This window comes from Tachysurus fulvidraco, chromosome 8 (assembly GCF_022655615.1).
Source record: "Tachysurus fulvidraco isolate hzauxx_2018 chromosome 8, HZAU_PFXX_2.0, whole genome shotgun sequence".
NCBI lineage: Eukaryota > Metazoa > Chordata > Actinopteri > Siluriformes > Bagridae > Tachysurus > Tachysurus fulvidraco.
The window spans coordinates 19,983,230-19,997,276 of NC_062525.1; the positions used below are offsets into that span (position 1 = coordinate 19,983,230).

At 37.0% G+C, this 14,047-nt stretch overlaps 1 protein-coding gene across 3 annotated transcripts; it reads left to right on the plus strand.

Moving 5' to 3' along the window:
• The first annotated feature begins 1,380 nt into the window (after positions 1 to 1,380).
• Positions 1,381 to 13,211, plus strand: LOC125145356. 3 transcript variants are annotated; one of them, XM_047817642.1, is made up of 4 exons: positions 1,381 to 2,487; positions 2,674 to 2,829; positions 4,150 to 4,245; positions 12,113 to 13,046. In XM_047817642.1, exons 1-4 carry the CDS (start codon positions 2,344 to 2,346, stop codon positions 12,158 to 12,160), a joined length of 444 nt encoding a protein of 147 aa, XP_047673598.1. In that variant the 5' UTR covers positions 1,381 to 2,343; the 3' UTR covers positions 12,161 to 13,046. The 3 variants fall into 3 exon arrangements, with proteins under 3 accessions (XP_047673598.1, XP_047673597.1, XP_047673596.1); XM_047817640.1 differs by having other exon boundaries at positions 1,412 to 2,487; positions 12,113 to 13,211; XM_047817641.1 differs by lacking the exon at positions 12,113 to 13,046 and having other exon boundaries at positions 4,150 to 4,395.
• The last annotated feature ends 836 nt before the right edge of the window (positions 13,212 to 14,047 follow it).

Here is a 14,047-nt window from a genome sequence, read left to right on the forward strand (position 1 = left end):
GCGATTTCATAGACTACATCAAAATAGCTTTGTGTATGTCCCAGTGTTGAGGGTTCTTGAAGTGTTGCTAAACCGAGCAGATGTCTTGGAAAAAGCAGTTTTTGTTGAGGAGGATTTACCAGGACAGTACACATCAACTCGTAATGGACAGTATTTAAAAAAAAAATTACTTGTAGGGGTACAAAGTGATTGCATTTCAGTGTCGATTCAGCTTCGAACAATTGAACAGCACAACTCCATTACAAATGAGCCGAGGGACCACCATGAGCTTCAGAGCAGACTGGGTGTAAAAAAAGAAATGTGTTCTCAGTAAGTGCTCAAAGACACATTCCCAAGCTTGAAATTGTCCACACCTGATTCGCTGTTTTGGGCCATTATTTGAGCTTTGGACATTCAGATTCGAGGCAAAGCAAAGCTATTTCAAAGGTGTTGTGCGTGATGTCCACAATTTCTAAAACATTCCGCTCACCTTGGCAACTACTGTAAGCATCAGCTTATGATGGCCCATTATCTCAATGGTCCAAGTCACTTTTCATCATCTTTGTCTGTGCAGAAGGTAAAAACTGTAAGAACTTGTACATTGGATGCAGAAGACTGCAGTTTGTAAAAAAATACCCGCACAAAGAAGTTTTGACACTTGCGTCTGATGTGCATTTGCATGGAATTCACTTCAGTGAAGGCATGATTTTGTCCTCAGGTCAATACCTGATTTTTTCAGAATACTCAGTGTACTTGTCAATGCTAACAAGGTAGCCTTCCTTTGCAAAAGGCTTTCATCATGGTACATTGAGCACTACAGGTGTTACGAGTTTTCTGAAACAAGTGCAATTGAAATACTTGAGCCAGAGGATCTAAATGATCCTCATCCTCTCGCATCATATACAGTTCAGGGAAGGAACATGATTGCACTAAAGAGGTTCCTTCTCCATGAATTGTTTTTCACTTTCCTGTTTTGAACCTTAACGTAACAAAGTATGTCACAGGTTGAAGGAACTGTTCTCCGAAATGTAAATTACATTTTAAACCTGTGTGACTTCCTAATGCAGAAGACAAAAGCGGGTGTCCAGTAATCCAGTAATTCCAAACTGGTAAGATCTTTGTTGGTTTTTGGAACACCAATTAAGATATTTTTAATTAAACCTGAGTGCTCTCTGACCTTCCTTAAACAACAAGGGTCTTCAACATTCATGCACTTGAGCCGGTCTTCTTTATAAAAGCACTAAGCCCCAAATAAATAGCTCAGGTGTGGCAGTGGGTTTCCATGTGACATCAGAGGTTCAACTGTAATTTTATGAAGCCATGAGAATACTTTTTTTGGTACTCTCCAAAATGCCACTAGGGTGATATGGAGGAGAAGAATTGTTGAATAAAGGTATTTTTCACACACAAAATATTCTTGCAGCAAATTTCCATAGTAAATTTTGAAAGTTGAAATTTTTTGAACTACTCCCCCTTTAAGTCACTTAAAATCATACCACATATAAAGCTTTGCTATATACTTAATGTACTTTTAATCAGAATTTTGTTTTACAGAATATGCGGCTCCGTGTTGTGTCGGCCCCTGATAATATTAGGAGGCTGGATATTTTGCAAAAACTCACTTCGGTTGAACATTTGAAAACAATTATTCAAGAAAGGCTTTCTGATTCAGTTTGAGGATCCTGAGTTCGGAAATGAACTCTGTATCTTGACCAATATAACAGAGCTTCCACCAGAAAGAGCAGTGCTGAAGATCACACAGAAAGTACCTGAAGAATCAGAACTAGAGACCTCGATTTCCTCTTTAGACACTGCCAGTATGTCCTCCCCATCTGATAGCGCAAACCAGAGTTTCCCCTTTGTGTCTGTGAGACAGCATGAAATGTCTTGGTGGCCATTTCATTTTCCGATGAACAAGTTCTCTTATGATGTTGAGTTGCGGCTTGAGAAAGGGAATGACAATTTTAAAGAAGTTGGAACACTGCTCACAGTACCAAGAGAAATGAAAATGGACATCCTGGATAGCATAGCTCAGGCAATATTTTCATTCAAAGCTTATCCAAACTATAAAAAGTTGGAGTCTGTGTCAGCTGCACTAATTGAAAAGTATCCATGTCTGAAGGACCCAAGCTCAGGAACAGGTTATCACAGCTGGACTATGAGCATCAAATATAACGTTGGGAACTACCTCCAGAAACTACGAACGGCAGGTTGCACTGAAGTCACTGTGAACCAAAAAAAAGTGAACAATGACTCTAGATGTTTAAAGAAAGCAAAGAGATGTGAGGTAAACTTCCTCCCAGACAACCCAGAAGGGCAGACAGATTGTTCCTTACAGAAGGAAAATATGTACTACAAGAGAAAATGAAGAAGAAACATTTCAGCATGGCAATTGTTGACTCCAAAATGGAACTGACATTCTCTCTAAGAAGGAACGAGATAGTTAGTGAAGAACCTCTTGTGGCTGAAGTCCTAAAACAATGGCCAGCACTGTTTTTGGAAGATCAGGTGAGTTTATGTATTTGAGATTATATATTTATGTAAAGATTAAATTAACTTGTGTAGTCTTAATTTTTACTGTTCACTGTGTGTGTGTGTGTGTGTGTGTGTGTGTGTGTGTGTGTGTGTGTGTGTGTGTGTGTGTGTGTGTGTGTGTGTGTGTGCGTGTGTGTGTGTGTGTGTGTATGTTTTAAGGTCTGTGCCGAGTTTTACAGAATTGCACAAATCAACTTGAAAAGTACCTTTTTGTCTTCTTTGGATGAATATGCACCAAAGATGATCATGTTGTGCCGATCATGTGGTGGAACCTATGGAGATGAAATGAAGACCCTCCTAGACCAACTTGACAAAGTAATTATTTAGCAGCTTTACGGCTCGAAGTCAAAATGACCACTAGGGGATGAGCCAGAAAGCATTAAGCATTAAATCCTCTAAATATATGGTTAAACTTATTTTTCTAGTAAAGCTTATACTCTCAATATTTTTTTAAGCCCACACACAAAGCATAATATGATTCATAGCCGTCATACTATTTGAAACAAAATTTGTAGTAAACTGACCTAGGTGGCGCTAGACCAGTTGTTCCCTTACCTTTTGATGCTTCCCTTTCTTCACTGGGGTAATATTTTCCAAAACAAATGTCCCAACTTCACAAGGTCCAAGGAACTGGAATCTGTAAGCCTTTTAATCCAAAACACTTTGGTCGCCTTGCAAATATTCCGTTTGTGTTCCGAAAACTGGAGACAGTAGTGCGCCACCATCTTGTTTTTCGGCTCTAACTTCTCATTGGGGGTTTCAAAAATTACACTACACACGTTGTATTGCAGAGATAGACGGCTGAGAAGCCAATGATGTCTTTACATCATTTGTGGGAACCCTCCTTTGACTGAAAATTGCTCCTTCCAATAGCAATGAAATGGGCCGGGACCTCTACAGCTCCTTAGCGATTCCAACGGTATGCAACATGCCATGTCTCCGAGGCCTCAAGCTGCACATAAAAGTTGCGCAAAGGATTTATTGCGCAATCCTCGACTTTTTCACACTCTCACAGCTCAGGGTGTCAGGTTACAGGCCTTTTTCACAGCAGACTTGTAGACAGAGAGGCTCTGTTTGTTTTAGGCCTTTTAAACTGAGCATGCAGTCTTTTAATTTAAAGTTATACAGTAAACAAGTAAACAAGAAACACATGACTGGACAGACATGTCCGTAGAAAAATAGTTTTATTGAAGCCATTTTTGGGACATTTGACTTGAATTTTTTTTTTGGTGAAAGCCAAGACATGTGGCTATGACCCTCAGTTGTTATTTGGTTCCTAACATGTTCCAGAGAAATAAGATTAATCAGTTTATCAGGTAAACAACTCAGGCGGAAATCAAAACCATTCTAGCCATTCTAGCCTCTGTAACTTTGTGCCAGTAAGGCCTAGCTGACACTTGTATCTGAAACTAGAGAATCTCTTCTTTCCAATGAGACCAGGCTCACCCCTGTGTGTCAAAGTATGTGGGGGGTACCACTTTTTGTTGGGTAGGTCATGTAGGCGAAAAACCTGCAATAGGGGGCGAGAGCCTTAGTGTCCCCTGTGAATGAGCATAATACTGGCCCCTTAAAAGGTGTAAGCCCTAAGCTTTTGGTTGAATATAACAAGCATAAAACCCTTTCTGTGTTTTTCAGGCTTCTGATGTGCTTGCTCAAAGAAAAGCTACAGCTCTCGAAGGTCTACCTTTGTTTATGAGGGAAAATTCTGGAAACTTCCTGAAGACTTGCCTGGTAAGTGTTTTATCAGCCTGTTATCAGCATATACTCTCATACCTGAGGTACAGATCGTGTAAAGAGAAAACAGTTTTGTCTGGTGTCCGAAACTAACCTGCTAACTGTTCTATAAGCTAAACAGCAGGGGAAAGAGTAGAATGGAGGAGGCAAAGTGTTGGCAAAAATGCATTTATTGTATAATCCTGGTTGAATACTTATGAGAAATGAGTCTGACAGCACAAATTTAAAAAAGTGTTACACTATATTGCCGAAAATATTGGGAAAATCCCCTTTAAGGAAAGGTTTGACTACTTTAGTAATTTCCATGAGTACAAATCTTAATGTATAAGCATATAATGATATTCTATGGAATTGTGTGCTTCTAATGTTTGTTACCATTTTTACGGGCCCCTTTTCTCTTCTAACATGAAAATGCCTCTGTGTATAAGGAAAGGTTCAAAAAGAATTGATTGATTCGGCCAGTGTTGAAGAACTTGACTGGTCTGCATAAAGCCAAGTCCTAATAACAGCTGAACACCTTTGATGTGACTTTAAATGCAGACCTTGAGCCAAAACCTCAAACCAAACACTAATGACTTGTCCATATGGGTAGTCAATTTAGACACTTCCAAAACTGTTGCAACAAAGATGGAAATACAATTTGTAAATACATTAATTATATTTTCATCTTTGTTGCCACAGTTTTGGAAGTGCCTTTTTTTTCTTTCCTGTTCTAAAGAAGGGTGTGTCCCACAAACTTTTGTCCATAAGTACAAGACATTGGTGTTTGGTGATGTTTTGGGCTCAAGGTCTGCATTTATATTCCCACCAGAGGTACTGTATTCAGCTGGGATTAAGCCTTTGCCTTCTGCAGAAAAGTCAAGTTCTTCCATACTGACTGAATCAGTCATTTCTTATATGCTTAAACATTAAGTTTTGTACTCATGGAAATTAGTAAAGTAGTCAAACCTGTTCATTAGAAGGGAGGTGTCCCAATACTTTTGGCAACAGGGTGTATATCCAAGAAAACAATGGAAAATCACAGCATGTGTGATTTTTGGTTGACCTATCTCAAACAATATAAAAATCTCTTTGTGGTAAAAGCAGAATTAAATAAATTATGGGTTATAATTGTCACAACCAGGGAAGGAAGGAGATGGACCCGTACACAGGATAGTTCAAAAGGATGGGGTTTAATAAATGATAAAGACAAATACAGTAAAATGATGAGGACTAAAATAATACAAACGACGACACTTAACAATGACTAGGGTAAGGTAACCAAGGATTAACGTAACCAATGAATGGGCTCACATTTATACAACAGACAATGATGACACAATATGGAACAGGTGTGATGACACAATATGGAACAGGTGTGGTGACAGGGAGGAGCAGACGAAGGCAGGGCAGACATGTGACGAGGAACAATAACAAACACACATGGCCGAAAGTCCGGGCTGATCCCTGACAGTACCCCCTTTGAGGCGCGGCTCCCAAAGCGCCAAATACCGACAACGTCGGGGGGGTGGGGGGTTGGGGGGGTGGCACATGGCGAGGTAGATGGGGGCAAGGACCACAATAAAGGCAGGTGACAGGAGCAAGGACCACGGCGAAGGCAGGCGAGGGTAGCAAGGACCACAGCGAAGGCAGGCGAGGGGAGCAAGGACCACAACGAAGGTAGGCGAGGGGAGCAAGGACCACGGCGAAGTAGGTGAGGGGAGCCAAGGCAAACAGCGAGGCAGGTGGGCGAGCACCTGCTTTTATGCTGCTTTTTACTTCAGGACACAGACCCAGAAGACACTCATACAAAAGGGATGAAGATGGGGGTCTTAACTGTCATTAAAGATGACGTTGCCACCATCCATTCAAACCCAAATGTAAGGTGCCTGTCTGTAGTTGTAGAGGAGCAAGTTGTGCTGGATAATGTGCAAGACTTCCCACAGCTGTTGCTCTCCTATTTGGATTGATTTATGCCATCAACATTAGCTATCCTAAAGAACTAAAATACACTTTTGAAACTATTCAGAAAGTGTTTATTGGCCTTGACCCCCAGTGCTCTGCAAGAGTCCAGTCCTTCAAAAACAAATTGTTAAAGTTGAAGTAGCTGCAGTTCATATGGCTAATCAAAAGTGAAAGTTCTGATTTGTTCCTGTTTGTTTTGTAACAACAAATGCCAAAGTCAGTTTTGAGTTTTAGTGTAAGGTTTTATGACTTTCATGTTACAACAGTTGTAATGCTTGATTGCTCTAGCACATGTGTTGAAACTCTGCTTGTTTATTGCTGCAGCATTTTAAGATTGTTATTCTGGCACTTTGAGAACATTTTTCTTTTTTTACTCCAGCACTTTAAAAGCATTTTTTTTTTTTTTGTATTTTCTTCAACAGTTTAAAAGCATTTGTGTTGGTTTACTCCAGCATTTTAAAGGCATTACAAGTTTGCCTTTTTTGCCTTTTATTTTATAACAATTTTATATATTTTTTATTTTTAATTATTTATTTTATTTTGATGACTGGAGTGGAACTATATCTGAGTCCAATTTTTGCAGTTAATGTTGACAGAAAATGTGTTGCTTTGGCAGGATTGTAAAATAAATATTTTTTAATACCCTAGTCTTTTTTATTGTGTTTACGGTATGGTTTGCAATCTCTGTGTTTGATTTTTAATGTGAATGCCATACAGGAATTTGTGGAAGAAGTTTGAATAGAAGATTTAAAGCTGTACATTAAAAGAAGAAAATTAAGTTGAGGTAATTTGCTGCAAAGCTTTTTTGAGTTTACCGAACTTCAGGGCTGTAGTTCTTCCTACTCGTTTCTTAAAGTTCACTCAACCCGCTTTTTAACTTTAAACGAACTCATGATGACTAGTTAGATGTACCGAGGAAGGTTGGATGTACCTACCGATGAAGGTTAGATACTGAGGAAGGTTAGATGTACCTACTGAGGAAGGTATACCTAACTTAAACTAGCACTTTCAATCCACTTTCTACAATGTTTTGGCATAACTTTTGGCATAAATTTGCAGCAAATTTACAAAATTTTTTAAGTTAACTCAACTTTTTATTTTTTTTACAGTGTACAAATTTGTACATAATTTATACAGATATATTTTAATATTTTTTTAGGCTGTTTTGTTTTTTGTTCCCTTCTGAAACCATTGTTGTACTAAAACTGTAAGATGATTGGCCGAAAAAGAGAAAGATAGAGAGTTTTAATGTGTGGAAAAACTGTCTCTATATTTCTTTGTTTGAATCAGGTCCACCAACCTGATCTACCACACCTGACCTCCTCTTCCTGTCCCGAAGAATATACAGGGGAATTAATGTAAGTCTCACACACACACACACACACACACACACACACACACACACACACACACACACACACACACACACACTGACTAGATCATTTTAATTTGGAGAAAAGTTAAATACGTTTATAACAATACCTTCTTTTTTGTTTTATTAATTTCAGTATGAAGTGATTAGAAGAATCCTGATATTCAAGACACCTTCATTGCTAGAATTAGAGTGAATAATGTGTTTTTGGTAGAAAGCTCACTCAGACACACTGTAAAGTACATTACAATGTAGTTTTCACTCATTTTTTCTACAGTACTTTACTGTAATTTGATATACAGTTGATGTGAGTTTGTATTAATCACTGTAATTTAGTGGTAAATAATTATTCAGACAAATTGTATTCGTAAAGCTTTTTTATTTTTAAAACAGATTACTACTGTAAATAAGGACACAATTGCTGAACTTACACATTTCAGTACCTTGCTGTAAATGCAAACTGCAAATACTGTATTTTTGACTGCAAACACCAAGTTTAAAAAAAAAAAAAAAAAAAAAAAAAACCTTGAAATTGTTTTATAATTTCAAACAACTTATTTTGGAACATATTTTTAAAACAGCTTGAAAACAGTGTGAAAAAAATAAGCAATAGAAAATTTTATCCCACAACATACTGTAAGAACAAAAAACATAGGAGAGAGAAATTTTGTGTGTGATAATTACTAAACAAGAGTGTGACAACTTTCGATGTAGTACTTGGCAAAACCGGAACTCTTATATCCAATGCAGATCTAAGAAAATTAGCATAATATCAATTCCCAATCAATGCCCAATTCCTGACAGAAAATAAGACAAAAACTATCATAAAAATAATTTATTTACAATAATAATAAATTACCATAACTACCATAGGAATTGTTGTAAGGATATAAATGGCTAGTCACAAAGTATGTATTACTATTAGTCACGCATAAAAACATAACACTTATCTTTATATTCTTCTCTCATTATTAATGCCACCTATCATTGGGTGGGATATATTAGACATCAAGTGAAACCTTGTGCGCCACCATCTTTGTTTCGGCACTAACTTCTCATTGGGGTATTCAAAAATTCTAAATTTACGTCATATTTATAGCCCAGGGCGTAACGAATCAAACAAGCCCTCACTTAAGCCAATCGGTGCTTGTATTGCAGAGATAGACGGCTGAGAAGCCAATGAGGTCAGACATCATTTTTGGGAACCCTCCCTTGACTGACAATTACTCCTTCCAATAGCAATGAAATTGGCCGGGACCTATACAGCTCTTTAGCCAATAAGGAGACGATTCCAACGGTATGCCACAACCCGCCTCTCTAATGCTGGCTTTTGCGCGAAAATCGTGCGCGATGGGTTTATTGCGCAATCCTTGAACTTTTCACACTCTCACAGCTCAGGGTGTCAGGTTACAGGCCTCTTTACACAACAGAATAGTAGAGAGAGAGGCTGTGTTTGTTTTTGGCCATTTAAACTGAGCATGCAGTCTTTTAATTCAACGTTATACAGTAAACTTAAGTAAACCAAGTAAAGCACTTTTTTTGCTGTTGCTTAATGGCAGTGGCCTGTTTCACCAGGATCAGGCTCCCTGCCACACGGCAAGAATGTGGCAATGGTTTGAGAAATACAGGTTTAGAAGTAAGAGATGTACAATTACATCTACATTTACAGCATTTAGCAGACGCCCTTATACAGAGCAATACTTAGTGGTGAAAAAAATTAACAAGACCTCAACCGCTCTCGCAATTTACACATCAATCTCAGAGAGAGATGTTTGTTCATATTTAATGATTGGCTACATACATAATCCCTACACGATATAGCTCAAATATCTTAGGATATTTATAATAGACCATTTTAAAAGTGTCAAAACTCTCAGGGGGGACTGTTTAAGAAAAGAGAAGGTTTTAAATATCTAGATGTGTTACTGGGAAATGACTCATTTGTACAAAAGAACTGGGAAGAAACAGTTAAAAAAAATAAAAGGAAGCCTAGGTAACTGGAAGTCGCTGGCACCCAAAATGTACTATAGGGGGCGCACACTTATAATTAACAATCAAGCAGCATCCTGCCTTTGGCACAAAATAGTCTGCATAGGCCCACCAGTAACTCCTTGAACAAAAATTCAGTCAGTTTTCTTAAAGTTTTTCCTGGGACAAGCTGCACTGTGTTCCACGTAGTGTTTTGCCAAAGAGGATTTTATCCAAACGATTTATCCAAAGAGGAAAGTGTGCAAGGCCTTGTGTACACTTACAGACCAGAACCGATGCCGTTTGTTCACAGTTCCCACAAAAGGAAACCTGTGACCAGTCATATTTTAGTTTTAAATTCACATCACATGACCACTGACCAACTAAGAGAACCTCACATTTTTCCAGTATATTTTAGCTGAGGATATTGTTCCAAAGTCTATCGAAACACATTTTAATGTATCTTCATCTCTCTTCTCACCAACCATTATTACAATATCATTAGCATAGGCTGGCAGATAGAATGGGTTTGACAGGCAGGGACTGAAACCTTTTAGCTTAGCTCTCAGATTGTTTAGAAGAGGTTCAAAATAAGCACTGAACTAAACTAAGCAGATTTTTTAAATTATACATTTAAGTTACAAAATGTCACAATTTTATTTGCAGAGGCTTGAAAAGTGTATGTTTTGTATTTTTTCTACTGTGGTAAGCTACATCTGACATATGATGTGTCTGGTATTTTGCATACATTAGATATGAAAATATAATGCAATGAATATACAATTGAAGTCAGTAATTTAGTGTGTTTGTGTTCACTAATCTATGAATTGTGTTGTATTTTCATGTTTTGTAGTTCTGCTCTGGCTACACGTTTATAAAGAATCATTTTTTGTTGTAGTTTCTATTTTTGTTTCAAACTCAGTCACCTGACCAGAGGAGAACATATATGTTCAGATCACCAGAAGATGGTAATCTTGGATATTATTTTAAATAAACACACCAAAGTGTGTGTGCATGTGCGTGTGCGTGTGTGTGTGTGAAGGTAGGTGTGTGTGTGTGTGTGTGTGTCTGTGTGTGTGCATGTGTGTGTGTGTGTACTGTAAGTGTGAGTGTGTGTGTATGTGTGTGTGTGTGTGTGTGTGTGTGTGTCTGTGTGTGTGTTTGTGTGTGTGTGTGTGTGTGTGTGTGTCTGTGTCTGTGTCTGTGTGTGAGTGTGTGTGTGTGTTGTGGACAATAATTTCAATGAAGGCTAATTCAAAATAAATAAATAAATACAGATTTGTAGTTGATATATTTTAATATTTTTTTAGATTATTTTGTTTTTTTGTTTCCTTCTGAAACCATTGTTGTACTAAAACTGTAAGATAATTGGCAGAAAAAGAGAAATAGAGAGAAATTTCTCTATTTTTACATTTCTTTGTTTGTAACAGGTCCAACAACCTGATCTATCACACCGGACCCCCTCCTCTTACTGTCCAGAAGAATTAATGTAAGTCTTGTAGTTTCTATTTTTGTTTCAAACTCAGTCACCTGACCAGAGGAGAACATATATGTTCAGATCACCAGAAGATGGAAATCTGGGATATTATTTTAAGTATGTTATGCCCTCCATCTGGGGCAAAAGAAACACACCAAATCGTAAGCTGTAACTCTTTAAACTGTGTGTGTGTGTGTGTGTGTGTGTGTGTGTGTGTGTGTGTGTGTGTGTGTGTGTGTGTGTGTGTGTGTGTGTGTGTGTGTGTGTGTGTGCGTGCGTGCGTGTGTGTGTGTGTGTGTGTGCGTGCGTGAATGTGTGTATGTCTGTGTTTGTGTGTGTGTGTGTGTTTGTCTGTGTTTATGTGTTATGAACAAAGTGGCCTCTTATGTTCAGGGTATAACACAAAAAAATAACTGTTATAAAAAGTGGCTTGAAACTGAAAGTTAACACAAACAAGAAAAGAGATTGTGGAGGAGAGATAGAGAGAGAGAGAGAGAGAGAGAGAGAGAGAGAGAGAGAGAGAGAGAGAGAGAGAGAGAGAGAGAGAGAGAGAGAGAGAGAGAGAGGAGGGTGGGGGTGAAGTAAGGGGAGTGTGGGATGGGGAATTGAAGGGGAAAGGGGGGAGAAAAAAGTTATTTAAATTTATAGACATGTTTTGTTCTATTCCTATTTCTGAATCAGGATTCTGTGGAACATTGTTCCAATTCTTTACCAGCAGAGGTCCAACACCACCGTAAGCTCGAATTATTATATTATATTTATATGTTTATCTTAGTATCTTAAAATTATGATGATTATCTTTATCATTATTATTATTATTATTATTATTATTATTATTATTATTATTATTATTATTATTATTATGGTGTTTACATAGATTAAGCTGTTTACATAGCGAAATTAATTTCAATGCGTGTGTGTGTGTGTGTCTCTGTCTGTCTGTCTGTCTGTCTGTCTGTGTCTGTCTGTCTGTGTCTGTCTGTCTGTGTCTGTCTGTCTGTCTGTCTGTGTCTGTCTGTCTGTGTCTGTCTGTCTGTGTCTGTCTGTGTCTGTCTGACCTGGCTGCCTAATTATTAAGAACAAAACCTTTTGTGTTCATACAGAACTGCTCCAACAACAAACCCAGAAAGAACCAAAGGCCAGAAGAATGACATGTGGAATTTCATCAATGAAGATGGTTATGTAACCTATACTAATACGCCTGATAAAGATGTTTTAGATTTAATTAAAAAGAATTTTAATAAACCAACATTAAAACATAATATAAAATATGATGAAGGGGTTTTAGATTTTACGAAAAATAATTCTAATAAACCATTAAGTGATAGAAAAGTTTTAAAAGATACATTTTTGCAAATTCTCAAACAAAATCTTCAACTCTTTGAACCAACTCTCAAGTCTTTAATGGAAAACAAATATAATCAACAAGCATTTGGTATTTTAAAAAAGACAAACAATGAAGTAAATAATGTGCAATGTGATTTAATTACTGAAACAAAAGAAGAAGAATGTATGACCAATGAGATTGAATTAATCGGTCCCTTTGGTCGAAAGCGTAAAAAACACAGTGAGGATCTCTTAATTAAAAAACTTAAGGAAAGGAAAAATATTTCTGAAGTTTGGATATACACAACAAATAGTCCTTGTTTAGGTAAAAAATCTCATTCCCCTGAATCTCATCATCCCTGTTTGTATAATTTTATCCATTATGCAAAAAATCATAACATTAAAATCTACATCGGTTTCTCAAAATATTATATCTTTAGCAAAGACATGTATAAATTTATTAAAAATCTGGAAGAATTTAGAAACTGGAATCCTGATCATCAATTACAGGTTAAATTCAATATTACAGAATTCAAATTTAAAGCAGCCCGTAATATAATAAAGAACATTATTTCTGAATATTCATCCTTAGAAATGACACACAGCGAGTGGCATCAGACAGGATCAGAAACATCAGTAAAGTTTGAGTCCACACTGAGAAAAGAGATGATGGAGAGCTCTGATGAAGAGTTCAATAAGATTACAGAGGAGTTTAAGATATGGTGGACTCTAAGTGTAGATGAAAATCTAAACAGACATGTACTCCCATCCGTTTTTAAACACATCCAGGGTCTTTATCCTAATCTAGAGTTTTTCCAGGTTGATTTGGAGCAAATCTTGAATTTTGCTAATGAGGAATAATTAGAATATAATTGGAATAAATCTCACTAATGCTAATTTACTCACTAATGCTGAGTTGTCAAAAATGGGAGAAATTACTTTAGAAGAGTGTCCTAATAGTGTGTGTCCAGGGTACAGTATTAACTACCCTGTGTTTGTCTCATTAGCTTATGTGCACTAATACTACTACTACTTATTGAGGCATTGTACACAAACTTGCAGTAATTATTTAAATTATTATTATTATTTATTTAAAGATGTTAAAAATAGATTTTATAGCTTTTAATAAATATATTTTAATGGTTTGTATAATTGTATATAATTATGTTCAGTATATATATATATATATATATATATATATATATATATATATATATATATATATATATATATATATATATATATATATATACAGTACAGACCAAAAGTTTGGACACACCTTCTCATTCAAAGAGAACATTTAGTTCATTGCCTTCACTCTGCGGTCCAGCTCACCCCAAACCATCTCCATTGGGTTCAGGTTTGGTGACTATGGAGACCAGGTCATCTGGCGCAGCACCCCATCACTCTACTTCATGGTCAAATAGCCCTTACACAGCCTGGAGGTGTGTTTGAGGTCATTTTTTTTCACACTTTTTTGTTATGTATATAATTCCACATGTGTTAATTCATAGTTTTGATCCCTTCTGTGTGAATCTACAATTTTCATAGTCATGAAAATAAAGAAAACTCTTTGAATGAGAAGATGTGTCCAAACTTTTGGTCTGTACTATATATATATATATATACATACATACAGGGCTGTCAAGTGTCATGCATTGAGAGTGACAGTCACGCATTTCGGGCTTTTGTCATACTCTCCCGCTACACAT

Bases quoted from the DNA above. Each gene is read 5' to 3' on its own strand.
- LOC125145356 (XM_047817640.1), top strand. From the start codon at position 12,162: ATGTGGAATTTCATCAATGAAGATGGTTATGTAACCTATACTAATACG.